Genomic DNA, 14,960 nt, shown 5'->3' on the forward strand with positions numbered 1-14,960 from the left:
TATAACATTAAGTCTGAATCTATCCTCCAAGTCCACCCTCATATCTTTGACTTTGTACTTACGATTATTTTGAACTTTGTTCTTGAAATAATGGGCTAAAGCATTGGGAGTAGCTCTTCTATTCTAAAATGCTGGACCACATTCATATTTTGTGTTCAAAGTCTTAATCTTAAATCCTTGATCTCTATTATCCTTCGATATAAAACACACAAAAGGACATCTAATATCACATTTGTACCTAACTCTAGTAGTGTCACTCTTCTTAACTTTAAGGCCCTTCCTATTAGCAACTGCATAGTACCCTACAACTCTTTTAGCTTCAGCCAAGTCTTTAAATCTCATACCCTTCTCCAACTTTTTATACTTGTCTACTGTGTCATTAACGTCTTTGTTCATTTCTCTTCTAAATAGTTCTAACTCTTCACTATCATAATCACTAGAGTTAGTTCCATTAGTTTCCTCCCCATCAAATGAATCACAATCAGTTCCAACATCTACTCCTACTGTCAAATTATAAGGTTCATCATGCTGAGTGATGCTAGGAGTTGGCACATGTAATTCACCCTCATCTACAGCAAATATTTAAATCTCATTGAATTGGTTTGACAGTAAAGACTGTAGTATTCTAATGCCTGCATCACCCTCAATTAAAAAGCACCTACCAGAAGGGCATGTTACTAGTAATTGTTTCACCTCACTCAAACCTAACTTCTTAGTATATTCAGAACAAATGTCTATATAAGACAACAAATCCACATCATAACCTATCAATACATGCTTTCTTCTTTTAAGATATACCACTTGAGGTTCCAACACCCACTTACCCCCATGATTAAAGACCAAATCAACCTTCTCAATCATTCTTCAAAGAAAACAAATGCAAGCCATAAAAAAATAAGAAAAAGGACCCATCAATAATAAACAAACAGAAAAGTTAAAGAGGGCTTCTACCAATAAAGGGACAGGGAGTTAAAGAGGGCACCTACCAATAAAGGAACAGAGATCAAATACGGCCAAACAAAAGTAAACAAAAGCAAAACAGTGAATAAACAACTGAAATCAACAAACAAGTAGACCCCATATGAATAAAGAAATTAAGCATCAACAATAATTGAACCCCTAAGTCCAGACCAACAAAAAAAAGGGAAGGGACCGCATGCAATTGAAAATTTAGTAAACAAAGATAAAATCTTTGAATAAACAACTGAAATCGACAAAAAAAGACAACCCCATACGAATAAATAAACCAGATGTTACCAAAATCTAAGCGTGACCACATGCAACAAAAAAATACTACATAAAGACATCTACTAACATTGAAGACACAACTGAAACATCACAGAATATCAAAAGCAACATGAATTGTTTATTTCAAAAAACCCTAAGCAACGCAAGATCAGCAATAAAGTCTTACTTGAATGGAGAGAAGACTTTAGCTTTAAAGAGCAACTTCAATCTGTCAACTTCAGTAAAAAATTGTCGCAGAAAATCCCAAGAAGCCAAGCTCCAAAATCGCCGACCATTTCGCACTTTTTGCTTAGAGTAGATGAAGTGGGTGAAAAATGACCTAAGGTCGGGTGTTTTGGGGGGGGGGGGGTAAAACAAGGTTTGCTGGGTCGGGTCGGTATATTTGGGCTATGGATGGGGTAAAATCAGGTTTGGGGTATGACTTAATTAATAGCCAATCAGATATGGCCACGTGAAATTAATAAAATGTTTAAATAAATCACAACTCACCCGTTAGAATTAAGGGCACAAATATGCCAGATTTTTAACGGTAGGGTCATTCTTAGCAAAATAGGTTAACGAGGGGCATTTTTAGACTAGAGTTGATACATTAGGGGCAGGCCTGGCCCTTTTCCGTTTAAACTAAAACAAATTCTCTAATTTTTTTCTTCTAATATAGTTGGTCTATTTTGGATTTCTTCGTATGTTGCATCTCTATTTTTGTAAATGACACTCTAATTATTATGTTTTCTTACTATTTAGCCTCTAGGATATATTTTTTCAGCTAGCCTTTAATATATATTCACTGATTTTCTTGATAACAATTTATTTCGTCTCTTTATTTTCTCTTTATCGTAGGGGTGTTCGTCGGTCGGTACGGTACGGTATTTAGATATTCCGGTTTGGTATTTTCGGTATTCGGTTTCTTAAAATCCTATACCAATACCGTACCTAATTAAATTCGGTATGGTTCGGTTTCGGTTTATTCAGTTCGGTAACTTCGGTTTGAATACTAACTAGTGCATAGAGCCATGAACTCTAATATTCTTAATTAAAGTACTCAAAAATACAAAACTGAAAATGTTTGTTGCAAAAATTTTGTCCAAAACTAGCAAATATCGACCCAATAGAGAAATTGTACATAAAAGAATATTTGATCATTAGAAATATCTTGTTACTTGTTTAGAGTTAATTAATGAACTTAGAGAATAAAGGAAAGTAAAATCTTAGACTCTTTATATTTATGTTATAATTGATAATATGAGTTTTGTGTAATATAATATATATTTCGGTACGGTATCGGTATTTCGGTATTTTATTTTAAAATACCAAATACCATACCTAATACCAATTTTTTTCAAAAACTTAAACCAAATACCATACCAAATGCCAAAATACCGTATACCAAATACCAAAATTTTCGATTTCGGTACGATAATTCGGTATTTACCAAATTATGCACAGCCCTACTTTACCGTATCTCTACTTCATTTTCATTCAAAAACACATTATCCTTCAATAATTATGTTTTTCTCCTATGTTTGGCTATCCTTTTCTCATTTTTCTCACTAATTTCATCAACTCAATTCTTATTATATGCGCATATCAACATAACTTTATCAAGAGCCAGTTTTTAGATTGCACGTAGAATTGAGTAGAGTAAGTTCTTGAACCCACACATCGTGTAACAGATTTCCGATTAGGATAGACATACCTCATCATCTTGTTTGATTATTATACGAGAATTATGAATGCATTTTTGTTATTTCTGGTCCCATAGACATATAGGTGTTAGGTTAGCTTTAATAGGCAAGTAAGAGCTCGATAGATTCTTATGAACAATATTAACCCTGCCAGCCACCAAACCAGATAAATTAATTAGTCAATCAAGTAAAAAAATATAATAGGATAATTAAATAGTCCATAACCCTAGATCGTTTTAATCGGATTGATAATATAAAATGTGTTCTCTTTTTTCTTACGTCAGGTGCTAAGAGGTGTTCTTCTCTTCCTAATATCTCTGTCTATGGAGCCTTAAGCGGAGGCAAGACTTCTGCTAAGGGATTCAAAAAAGGAATAAGTTAAAAAATTTAAAGAGATTATCTAGTAGGAATTAAATCAATGACCTCATATTATTTTTAAACCCCCTTTACGACTAAGCCATGCTTTTGGGTTATGTGAAGAGGATTCAAAACATAATATATAGAGATAAAAATTAGACTTTACCTTATATACATAGTATAATTTTTCGGCGAAGGAGGTTTAGGTGAACACCCTTGCACCCCTCAATCCCCCCCTGTGCCCAGTGCTTAAGCTATTCAATGTACGTTACAAAAGAATCGAGCCAGTCATAAAATGAATATTTAGAAGTATCTTCACACAGTTAAATAGCTAAATCTACCCTTAAAATTTTACTAAGGAATCCTTATGAGAAACGCCAAAACATAAATATCAAACTATGAAGAGATTTTTACCTAGCTATGCTAGTTAGATTATAAACTTATTTACCTATAATAGAGATATTATCACTTAATTATGTTTCATAAACATAATTACATATTCTATACAAATTAATTAATATTAAATGAGTATCTTTTTAATAATAGCCTTTTAGTTTGCTAGATTTGACTGCACTCACCTTACCCACCCCTTGTGTCGGTAAAAATAGTACGGGCTAGCCAATTTTTGGACAGATCATTCAAAAATAGCCAGCATTTGCAAAATTATTGAAAAATAGGCACTATTTTGCTGCAACACGGAAAGTTCCAGCATAATATACCGGAGATCGGTGCACCTGTGTATGAACTTCCAGCATATTATGCTGGAACTCCAACACGCTGAAAGTTCCATTATAATATACTGAAGATTGGAGCACCGGTGCTCCAATCTCCAGTATATTATGCTGGACCGATATATTATACTGGAGTATTTTTTCTGGATTTTGAATAGTGTTTTCGTTCAGATTTATATTTACATAAAAAGTGGCTAAATTTTAATTACTTTTGAAACTGTGACTATTTTTAAATGACCATTTGTAAATTTGGTTATTTTTGAATTTCTCCCCTGCGTATGAATTGTTTCAGATTTCCTCCTTCTCTCTCTTTGGCCTCTCTAACAATATCACAAGACGACACTATTTTTACTTTCCTCTTTCATGTTCAAAAGTACTACAAATCTCTCAGTAGCAGGCAAAGTTTGGCCACTTTGGGAAAAAATTCTTTCATCGCCATATATCAAATGTGTATTGCAAGTACATCCTTGTCTAACTGGGTGAGATACATGCGTGATACATACATGATACATGTATCGTAAAAGATTTTTTTAAACTCGATTTTAACTACGAATTTCGATATCAAATCCGTCCAAATCACCTCCAATCTTCCAGAAATTATGTATATTGAGTCATCTATATGTTTTCAATGAATTTCAACCATATCCATTGAAAAAGATCTTTTTTTGCTTATATATATATAAATTTCATCAATGAAATTTCTTTTCCGTCTTGCATCTAATGTTGTTGATCACGCTTAAAATATGGAAGGAGATCTTTGCGTGCAATTCTTGGAAAGAAAGAACCTTATTTATTTGGATTTTCAATTTTTATGTGTGCAAGTCTATAATTAATGGCTAGAGATTGCTAAGTTGAAACTTAATTGGGACATTTAGAGCTTGTTTGGAAAGCCACCTTGGAAATGGATTTGGGTGTAATTGAGTGTAATTACACAGTTTGGCATGTTTGTTTGGCCAAGTAATTACTTGGTCAGCATGGAATTGGGTGTAATTGGAGGGGTATAATTACACTCTCCAATTCTCAAGGGAGAGGTGAGAATTGGTGGTAATTACACTATGTAATTGCAAGGTTGCCTTTTAGTTTCTTTCCTTTTTGTTTTTATTTTAATTTGTTTTTTTATTTCTTTAATTTTTTGATTTTATTTTTACTAATTTTAAATTTTTTTGTACATTATTTATCTTTTATTTCTCTATATTTACTTCTTGTGATTCCATGTAATTGCTTATATTTTATTTTTTATTTATTTTATTATTCTATTTTTTAAACTACACCTCCTAATATTAGAAATAATGAGTCTTTAACAAACTTGACATATAATGAGTGATGCAATTAAAGTGGAATTTCATTGTTGAATGTGGTTATAAACTTATTATGTTTCCTAATCCTAAGTTGTAGTGGAATTTACTTTTATTAAGTTGGAATTTGACATATGCTAAACTATTTTATTTTCTTTGGATTTTAAAATTGTGCTATATTCATGGTTTCACTTTACTTGTTTTAGTAGTATTGGCTGACATTGCATATTGTTCATTTTTAGTTAGAATTGATAGATTAGTTTTGTCAAACATTTGAATAATGTTATGATATTATATTTGTAAATATTAATTTATTTTATCAAACATGAACTCCATGATGTTCTTACAAAACGTATATTTTATTTTTGTAAGTATCTAAACTAAATATTATTAATTTAAAAAATATATAAATTATTTTTACAATATTAGTTATAAATATATGATACTAAATTAATGTATATTCACGAAAAAATATACATCTTAAATACAAAATATAATATCATTTATACTTATATGCATATATTTATTATATTAACTTTTAAGTTTTGATAATTACTTAATTGAAATTTAATCTAACTGTGTAATTACACTTATGCAACCAAACAGTAAACTTGTAATTACACTGTAATTACACTATGACAAACAAACATGTCATCGTAATTACACAACTGTGTAATTACTAGGGTGTGTAATCAGTGGCGAAGCCACATAGTGATAAGGGTGGTCAACTGACCACCCTTCGTCAAAAAATTATACTGTGTATATAGGTAATATATTACGTTTTAGAGGTATATAACACATATTGAACACCCTTTGTCGGATTTTTTTTTTACTTCTTTTAAATTTGAACACCCTTGGGAAAATTCCTAGCTTCGCCACTGTGTGTAATTACTACCCTAGTAATTACACCAATTCCAATTATAGGGTGGCTTTCCAAATAGACTCTGATGTAAGATTCCCTTTCTTCTTCTATTTATCTTTTGTAATTTTTCTTTGCGGCATGAGCTCCTGTACTTGTACAATTCGCCCCATATGTTTTCCCCCCTCTTCCTTGTACAATCTAGCGAGAAATATTTTTGGGAGTTCACTGATTTTTAGTGTAAAAAAAACTTTCGACCATTAATATGTAGAAATTAAACTCATTCGAAAAAATACCTTATTTTAAATTTAGCATTGTTATCCCTCGTTTTGACCTTAATTTGTAGATTCATACGTGTTGACAAATTAGGAAAAGTGTTATAGACTAATTAATTGTCATTCTCCCTCAAATATATCGAGTGGTAAGTGGAAGTGCATGCATGGAATTTTTATTCTTTGATTAGATGAAAGCTGAAAGCTAACATTCACATGCGACTCTGGATCCTACTCAGTACCATGGACAGGTATATTTGTGTCCATCAGTGCTAAAAATAAATAAATAAAATAAAAATAAAAATAAAAAAAGAGGAAAGAAACCTCAACAAATAGATTTGCAGAAAGAATAGACTATCACTTACAGAAAACATTGATCAAGAGATTTTTCCTTTTTATTTTAAGTCAGAAATACAATGACAAGGACACAATCACTCCATAGTAATATCGTTCGATTACCGCCTTCTTGTTTTAAGATTTCCTCAATTCAAGGCAATTATAATGATTGGAAACTGGATGATGTCATATCTGCAGCCTATTATTAACCACAGGCTGATAAATGTAGGAATATAGCATCTATATCTGTTTGGTATAAGAGACTAAAGAGTCATATTTTGATTTTTATACATCTCCGCAGTTACAGTCCAGTGTGATAAATTTAGCAAACGGAACTTTATAATTTAGTCTAATGTATGAGTACTGGCAGTGGTGCTTATGCTTCTCTGAACCGAACGTCTATTGGAAACAGCCTCTCTATCTCCACAAGGTAGGGGTAAGGCTGCATACGCACTACCCTCCCCAGGGATTATAGTGAGTTTATTGTTATTGTTGTTGTATGAGTACTGGCAGTGATGAGCCTCTGGCTTCTTGCTAAAGACAAGACATGATTACAAAATTTTTGACTATTACAAGTCCAGAAGTCAATTCTACATAGGTGAAAGAATAAATGCATAGTGCTACGAAGCTAAAAAAGTCCCATAACTCAGGAATCACCTCACTTATATTTCCAAGATATCTCAAGAGCTCTAAAAAGGCAATGATATGTTAAACAGATAGTGGACTTCTTTCCATCAGTGTGCACAGCTCTTACCTTGTTCTGCATTTTAGAACAAGTAGGCATCTCACACAGTCTAAGTAGGAGTGCTACAAAGCCCTATTCAAATGGAATTTGCTGCCATTGGCAGAGTCCATTAGATCCTAAAGGAATATGCTTTTACTGTTATCAAGCTCTGCTACTCATGCTCGTAAGGCGATGTTTCACTTGAAGAATCACTATCAAATGGGGCGTTTTCTCTTGGTGATGAAGGAAGTGATTCCTGTTGAGAAGATAAACCTGGAAAGAAATGTTTGAGTCAGCATAACAGTCATTGATACTCAGTAATGGTATGGCTGAAAAAGTGAAGGACCCCTAAGCCACATAACAAAAAATAATCTGGATATCGGCATCACATAAATGCTTAGATTCTACTAACTCTAGTGTAGCAGAGAGGGCATAGAATTTGACATTAGGTTCTACACATGAAAGACATAAGGGCCAATATGCACAAAAGAGAGAACAAAAAGAAAGAGAAATCAGGAGATAATGTCAGGGATCCACCAACCTCTTGCCCCTCTGGGACGGAACTTTTTTGTATGCCGTCTAATCAGCTTCTTGGCCTTTGTTATGGTCAGTTGTCTGGCAAAAGGAGAGAATTCTGCCTCACCTTCACTCCAGTCACCGTGTAAGTCATCTTCTTCACCCCTCATTGTGCGAAGCACGAAAGCCTTAGCCTTTTTGCGCTGGGAATTAAAAAGGCCTTTTACTGAGGTGACAAACCCATCACCTGCGCCATCAGTGGGACGCTTTGGCCAGGATAGCAGGTTCTGCTCAGATTTTTCAGCTGAACCACCATCACTATCACTGAGATTAAGATCAATATCGGGAACACTAGCAGCACTGGCTTCCTTTTGGTTGTTTGCTTTGAACTTCTTGCCCTGCATTAAAATTAACAGACATATGCCATGAAGCTTTAAGAACCCCCTAAAGTAATCTAACAGTCTGGAGATATTTATCACAGAGAAAGTAAAAGAGAAGGGTGGTTGTAATGCAACTAACACGAAGCAGAAACTGAAAACGTTGATTTAGTATGGCCAATAATTAGGCCATGAAAAGTTAAAAGAATTTCCAGGAATTATAACCTGCATTCCCGTTACTGATTTAAGGACTCCCCAGATGATATGCTTCTTAACCCGTGAGAATAATCTCTGCCAGGTTCCAGTAAATTCAACGCGATGGAATGTATCCATCAGCAATCTCATATCACCCACAGCAAATCTTGATCCTTCATATGTAATTTGTAACTCAACCTAACCCATGCATAAATAAGAATGAATTAGTTATGGAACTAACAAATTTAAAAAACATACACATAATAACACAATATCGACTGACTTGACTAATCTTGATATTGTGGAACTCTCTCATTCTTCGGGGCCTAGATTTTTTCTCATCATGTGTCTTCCCCACCTTTTTCTCTTCATGAGAGGAACGACCAGATTTAACTAATTTTGATTCCTTGGATTTGTTTCTGTTAGCTTCATCTGGCTGCTCAATACTTGAGAGGGGCCCACTTTTTGAGGAAGAAACACTTGATGAGTGCATTTGCAGTACAAGTTCATTAGCAACAGATTCAGCTACATTTTCTTCCCAGTTTCTATCAAAGGAGGATGTTCGTCTTAGCTTAGGGGTCACAGCAGTAACATTAGCTTTTTGGTTCTGTACCTTTGATGCCTGCACATATTCAGGCATACAAAATTCATTTGGTAAAAAAGATATGATTAAAGATTAAGGAACTATACCGAAGAATTTATCCGAGTCTGTAAAATAAAATTAAAGAAAGAGGACGTGCGAACCACAGTTCACTCCGTCGTCTGCTTCCATTGGTTAGCTAGATGAATAAGTAACCAACAACCAACTGAAGGGATCAGAGACTCACTAGGGATAAATCACCATAAGAGGAAGAGTGAGAATCTTTAGTTAAATGGCTACTTGATGCTGGTGCTTCCTGCACTGAGCCTTTCTTTGCACGTTTGGCACCAGCAGTAGTTGAAACTTTCCATACTTCCTACAAACAAACAAAATGTTATCAACATTATTTTGTCACATGGTTAAACCATCAGGTTGCTTAAACTCATTGCACCGTAGAACTGATAAATGGGACCTGAGACAGACCTGCCGCCTCTGGGAATCTTGTTCATCTTCTGGGAAAAAATACGCCCACATCATTCTGTACATTGACTCAGTCAGATGTATCTTTAAAGGATAAATCTCCACCTACACAAAGAAGAAATCTAAACAGGTTATAAGAGGAATTATCATAAAAGAAGCCAAAAGGGTGAAAAAGGGTTGATCTATTACAAATGTCCTAGTGTGAAGATTTAATTAATAATTCAATGAGATAAATCATTTGGTGAATAATTACTGTAAGTTCCTGACTTTGTGAAAACTTAACTTATTTAAAAAAAAAAAAAAGCAATACTATTACCTGCAATAGTTCAATGGTAGAGTGTCCATCTTTCGGAGCTCCCTGTTTAGCATCTACCCGGACCATAACTTTTCTGAAGCAATTACAATTAAAAATAGTATGATCACAATGCAATGGAACAAAAGAACAAATATATCAAGCTTCCGAAGAACAATGCAAGGTAAGCTTTCAGTATTTCCGTTAACAGATTTTTTTAATTTTCATCTGATGATGCTTTTCTTTTACCGTTTTCAATAGGTATGTCTGATGGTGTTTTCTTCCAAGTGTTCACGAAAAAAAAAGAATTTTATGCAATTCTCACTTAATGGTTTTCAGTAGAGATGCCAAAGCATGAGTTGTCAAACAAATTGTTAACACATCACTCCAGAAAACAGCAGAAATTTTAACATAATAAAATGCTTAATGCGAAATAGATAAAGGAGTAGCATATAACGTATCATGTGAACATTTATTTTTCTGTTTATTCTAAATAAAAGTTCGGGTATTGACCAAAAAGGAAGAAATGGAAGTATTAGGTTAACTGGACAGCTATGTCGTTCTGAATTAGTCAATGGATGCCAAGCTGATTCTTTCTCGCTTCAAGCATACCGGATCAGGAGATCATCATGCCTCATTCTCTTCATCATTGTTATAAGGAGTTGGTTCTTCTAATTATAAGTGGAGAATGAGGTAATTGTTCAGGAATTTATGGCTACAAATGCAAAAACTGGCACTAATCTCCATCAGCCATCACATAATCGCAGATGATACTGCATTTTTGGGATGAGGAAATTCAAGTTTGCAAAGTAAAAGACTCCATCATGGCGCCAATCGGCAAAAGGAGAAAAGCACAAACAAGATGCATTCAATATGCATGACTAATAATGCAAGAAGTAGAACAGAAGAATAATGGGAAGTAGCCGGCATTACTTTCCCCATTCTGGAGGAGGATTCCATGCTGATAAGAGCATATCCGACTTGGCATTCGGCAGGCAGTTCCTCACAACAAAGTACTTTATTGTGAACTTAGCAATTCCAATATCTTTGTAATCCCGGTCAAAATCATATATCTGCATTGAGAAATAGAAATAAAATATTTTGATTCAAGTGATTCCATGTGAAAGAAGCTACATTCAGTTCCAATAACAAAAAAAATCAGGATTTAAGATTCCAAAGTAGCTGAGGAAGACAAGTAATTACTTTTTCCTCATCAAACACATTCTTAAATCAAGAGAGCTTCCTCCCTAAAGAAATAGCACGAGGATAGGCTAGCCTAAGCTAGCCGGTACTTTACTGTTCAAATGTAAGTTTCCTGGTCTGAACTTTGCTAACTTGAACCTCATTTCTAATGCAGTTTTTCTAGGTAAAATAGTGTAATATGTCCAGCTAAACATTGACTAGACCAGCCAAAAATGATTTGATCATTTTCTAGCAGTAAATCAGAAGCGTTAGATGAAGACTCTCACATGAACAAGGAATGATCTATTTAGATTAACAATAGAAATCGTAGTTCGGAAGGTTTTCCTTTCCACAAATTTTGCATCTCCATATTATAAATTAGTATGTAGTTTTTCAATATTTGCCGTTCATTAGGAGGAAAGGAGGTATTCTCATTTTTGCAGAGAAGTGCCACTTTTCATATTAGAACACTCAACCTAGCATATTTGAGAGTGCAAAACCCTAAGTTATCAAGTGTTTACCAATACATTACCTGATTTGAGAAATTTCTAACTCCTAGAATAATCAAAAGATTTAGGTGCTAGTTTGCAGTAAAACGATGGTATAGTTTAGACTACATTGACTATCTTATGTTTTTTGGATGGAAGCACAAAGGTGGTCCCTGAACTAATACACACAAAGAATTAGTTAAATGAAAAACAAATACCAGACCTCAAGCCAAAAGTTCCTAGATATTGTAACTCAGTTTGTTGAAGGATGTCAGTATTTCCTGTCAGCTGACTAGTCTGACATAAAAGCTACTGACGAAGGATATGCATATTTTTTAACTAGTGTTACTTCAATAGAGAAACTCCACGGGAATTTCAGCCAAGCAAAGACAGAACCAAACATGATGAAATTATATAGAGACTCACCATGTCATTTATTTCAGCTTCACCAAATGATTTACCATCCACAAGCATACTCCAGACCACTTTATTAATTTGCAAAGAAATGCGCATAGCACAAGAAGGACTTTTGTTTTTTTCTTTCTCCATCAACCGTATCTGTGCAGCCTTCTGTAAAGCCATTCTTAGAGAAGCAGATGCAACTTTTTTTGATTTTTTAGCATTTACCAGCTCTTTCTTCAGTTTTTGCACCTGTAGACAGTCAACATAACAGGCACTCACTTCAATACACCTCCTATTTATAATTATAATAAAATCTGTACAACGTCAAATGAATCTATCAGAAATTTGTGGAAGAGACGAGGGGCCAAACAGGCAAATCGTCAGAACTAGGGTAAATTCCTCAGAAAGTAGTTGCTAGGTTTCATAATGGGACACAGTTCGGAAAAAATGAGTCTAAAGCCAATCAGCCAGTTGTTATTAGGATTAACACAAGTTGGCTGCAAAAGCTTCTCATTAAGGGTAAAACAGGTAAAATGGTTAGTTTAACGTTAAATATTCCAAATATAGAAATGCATCAATTTTTTTGGAATAGACGAACAAGGGAAGTGTCATATAAATTAAAACGGAGAGATTATATGTTATTTGTCTTTATAGTTACTTTTTTTTGTTTGCATTACATAGATATGTTTTATCTTTTTCCTCACTGCACCTTTCATTACAGAAGTTCACTCTTTAATTCGCCTTTCGTTTAAGGCCCCAACAGACCTTTGGCACTTTAATATGCTTTTTGCATTTGACAACACTGTTATTTCACAATAAAAAAGGTACGGGACTTGTACCACATTCATAAAGTTAAAGTGCTTCAGAGAGTTCCTGTCTTACCAATATGGTCCTTCCACCACTAATAATCCAGAGATCACCTTCCTTTACAGGGCCCATGTCCACGGAAACATCAGTAGAAAGAGATAATTTCCTAATATCTTCCTGAATCAACTTCTGGACTCGTTCTTCACGCTCAAGCTCCACTCTTGCTAATTCTACCTCTTCCACTCCATCAGGAACGACTTCATCAGCCTCTTCTTCATCATCTTCATCATCACCTTCTGAATATGAGAAACTAACTTTTCGAGGCCTGAATTAGCATTCCAATTTAATTTAGTTGAGAGCTCAACAAAAAATGAGGATTGAGAAAACAATATGAGATAGATGCATTCACTTCCACAAAAACAAATTAAAAACAATATGATGTTAAAATTAATGACAAAATTTTTAATAGGTGTCTGTACTTTGGAGCCCGAGCAAGGAGAAGATTGGTCAACACATCTAACATAACTTGAAATTGACGAGACGTCATTGCTGCTGTTATGTTATGAGAATTGAATGAAAGCTCCTTCAAGGGTTTCACCTGGATAAAACATTATCATAGTTGAGAATCAAACAAAAGATAGTACACTTGTGATCCCATGAAACAATGTCAACAGGTTGTCACAGATTCAGAAACAAGGCATACCTTCAACTGTGTTGTTCCGCCTTTATGTCTAGTGTAGCGGAAATACATATCACAAGGCATAAACACTCTTTCAAGTAATGCTCCAGTGCGTTTAACTTTAGGTGAGCTTCTCCGAATTTTAGGAAGCCACTGCAGTCCAGCCCCTGGATCTACATCAGTTGGGGCAACATGTGCCTGTACCTGTTCTAACATCACAGACAACTCCATGCGATTCCATGTCATTTGTGGTTGAGACTCAGGAATTTGGACACCTCCTCCACCAAGAGCTTGCTCAATCACTTCATAGCCAACGGAAATAACTGAATGGAATGAACGAGCCAAAACACGACCACTCACAGCAGCTAACAGAAATCTACCCTGTCAAGGAGGGAGGGTTCTGTAGCATTAGCATAGATGAAAATTCAAAGCATTGCTATAGATTTCACATACATAATAATTCCCCTTTCTTGTCATTGTATGTTGGATTACAAATTTCCCTGACCATGCTTACATCACAACTCTCAATTGAACATCACAAGTTTGTAACAATACATTGATACTCTTATAAGAGTAAGGCAATTTCTAAGGCTCCTCTAGCACTCGATGCTATAAAATGAATCACACTTGGAATTTGGAAGCACTTGAATAAAGCCGAATGAAGAAAATTATCATAAAATAAAACTAAAGCTGAATGAAGAAGCACGTATTCATGTAGGTAGAAGCTGTTAATAATTTACAGTTAAGTTGAGCTGCATAGAGCACAAAGTGATCAGGGTGTTTCACCCGCCATCATGACAGGTTAAGCACCTCAATGCACACCTTTCTGTTTTAAGAGAATTAATATGAGAAACAAGAGTATAAACAAAGCTAATTTCATAAAGATATCAGTTACTTGATTGTGTTTAGTATGAGAAACAAGAGCATAAACAAAGCTAATTTCATAAAAAGATATCAGTTACTTGATTGTGTTTCCTCTCTCTTCAGCTATATTACATCCAGCGGATGATCAAGCGAGATAGAAAGAAAATAAACAAATATTAATAATCAATTATGAATAATGATAAAAAGAAACTAGGAAATTATGACCTCGCCAGAATTAACAATTGATCCAAGAATGACTCTTTATTAACTTACATTTGCATCCTCCGAGTGAAGGTTGAATTGTGGTTCAATGACATTCACCATAAAATGGCGAGTCCCCTCCCCCTCAGAGTCTTCAGCAACACCAAGCTTTGCTGGTAACAAAGAGAAAAAAAGGACAAAACACAACAATAAGCATTTAGCAGTAAGGAGCTCAAACAGTGAGAAGTCCAGCAAAAGATTCTCATGCACATCTCAAAGAGTATGTAAATGTTCATATTGATCACATGCACATGCAGCTATCTCCAGTTGGTGCAACTGATTGTCAAAATATGCCAGCAAGTAAACTGGATAAACCTAATACCTACACTTACT

At 34.6% G+C, this 14,960-nt stretch overlaps 1 protein-coding gene across 1 annotated transcript in view; it reads right to left on the reverse strand.

The window, feature by feature from the left end:
• Window positions 1-7,328: 7,328 nt before the first annotated feature.
• LOC109207026 (protein SABRE-like) overlaps window positions 7,329-14,960 on the reverse strand; it is a 31,042-nt gene continuing 23,410 nt past the window's right edge. The window contains exons 11-23 of the mRNA XM_019369903.1: window positions 14,640-14,740; window positions 13,527-13,883; window positions 13,303-13,421; window positions 12,899-13,148; window positions 12,041-12,265; window positions 10,878-11,017; window positions 9,969-10,041; window positions 9,656-9,757; window positions 9,420-9,548; window positions 8,876-9,214; window positions 8,623-8,790; window positions 8,046-8,418; window positions 7,329-7,777 (exon numbers count right to left, since the gene is read on the reverse strand). Coding sequence (XP_019225448.1) covers window positions 7,677-7,777; window positions 8,046-8,418; window positions 8,623-8,790; window positions 8,876-9,214; window positions 9,420-9,548; window positions 9,656-9,757; window positions 9,969-10,041; window positions 10,878-11,017; window positions 12,041-12,265; window positions 12,899-13,148; window positions 13,303-13,421; window positions 13,527-13,883; window positions 14,640-14,740 — 2,477 coding nt within the window. The 3' untranslated portion in view covers window positions 7,329-7,676. The remainder of the gene's footprint in view (window positions 7,778-8,045; window positions 8,419-8,622; window positions 8,791-8,875; window positions 9,215-9,419; window positions 9,549-9,655; window positions 9,758-9,968; window positions 10,042-10,877; window positions 11,018-12,040; window positions 12,266-12,898; window positions 13,149-13,302; window positions 13,422-13,526; window positions 13,884-14,639; window positions 14,741-14,960) is intronic.

Source organism: Nicotiana attenuata, unplaced genomic scaffold, assembly GCF_001879085.1.
Source record: "Nicotiana attenuata strain UT unplaced genomic scaffold, NIATTr2, whole genome shotgun sequence".
In the NCBI taxonomy this organism is placed as follows: Eukaryota; Viridiplantae; Streptophyta; class Magnoliopsida; order Solanales; family Solanaceae; genus Nicotiana; species Nicotiana attenuata.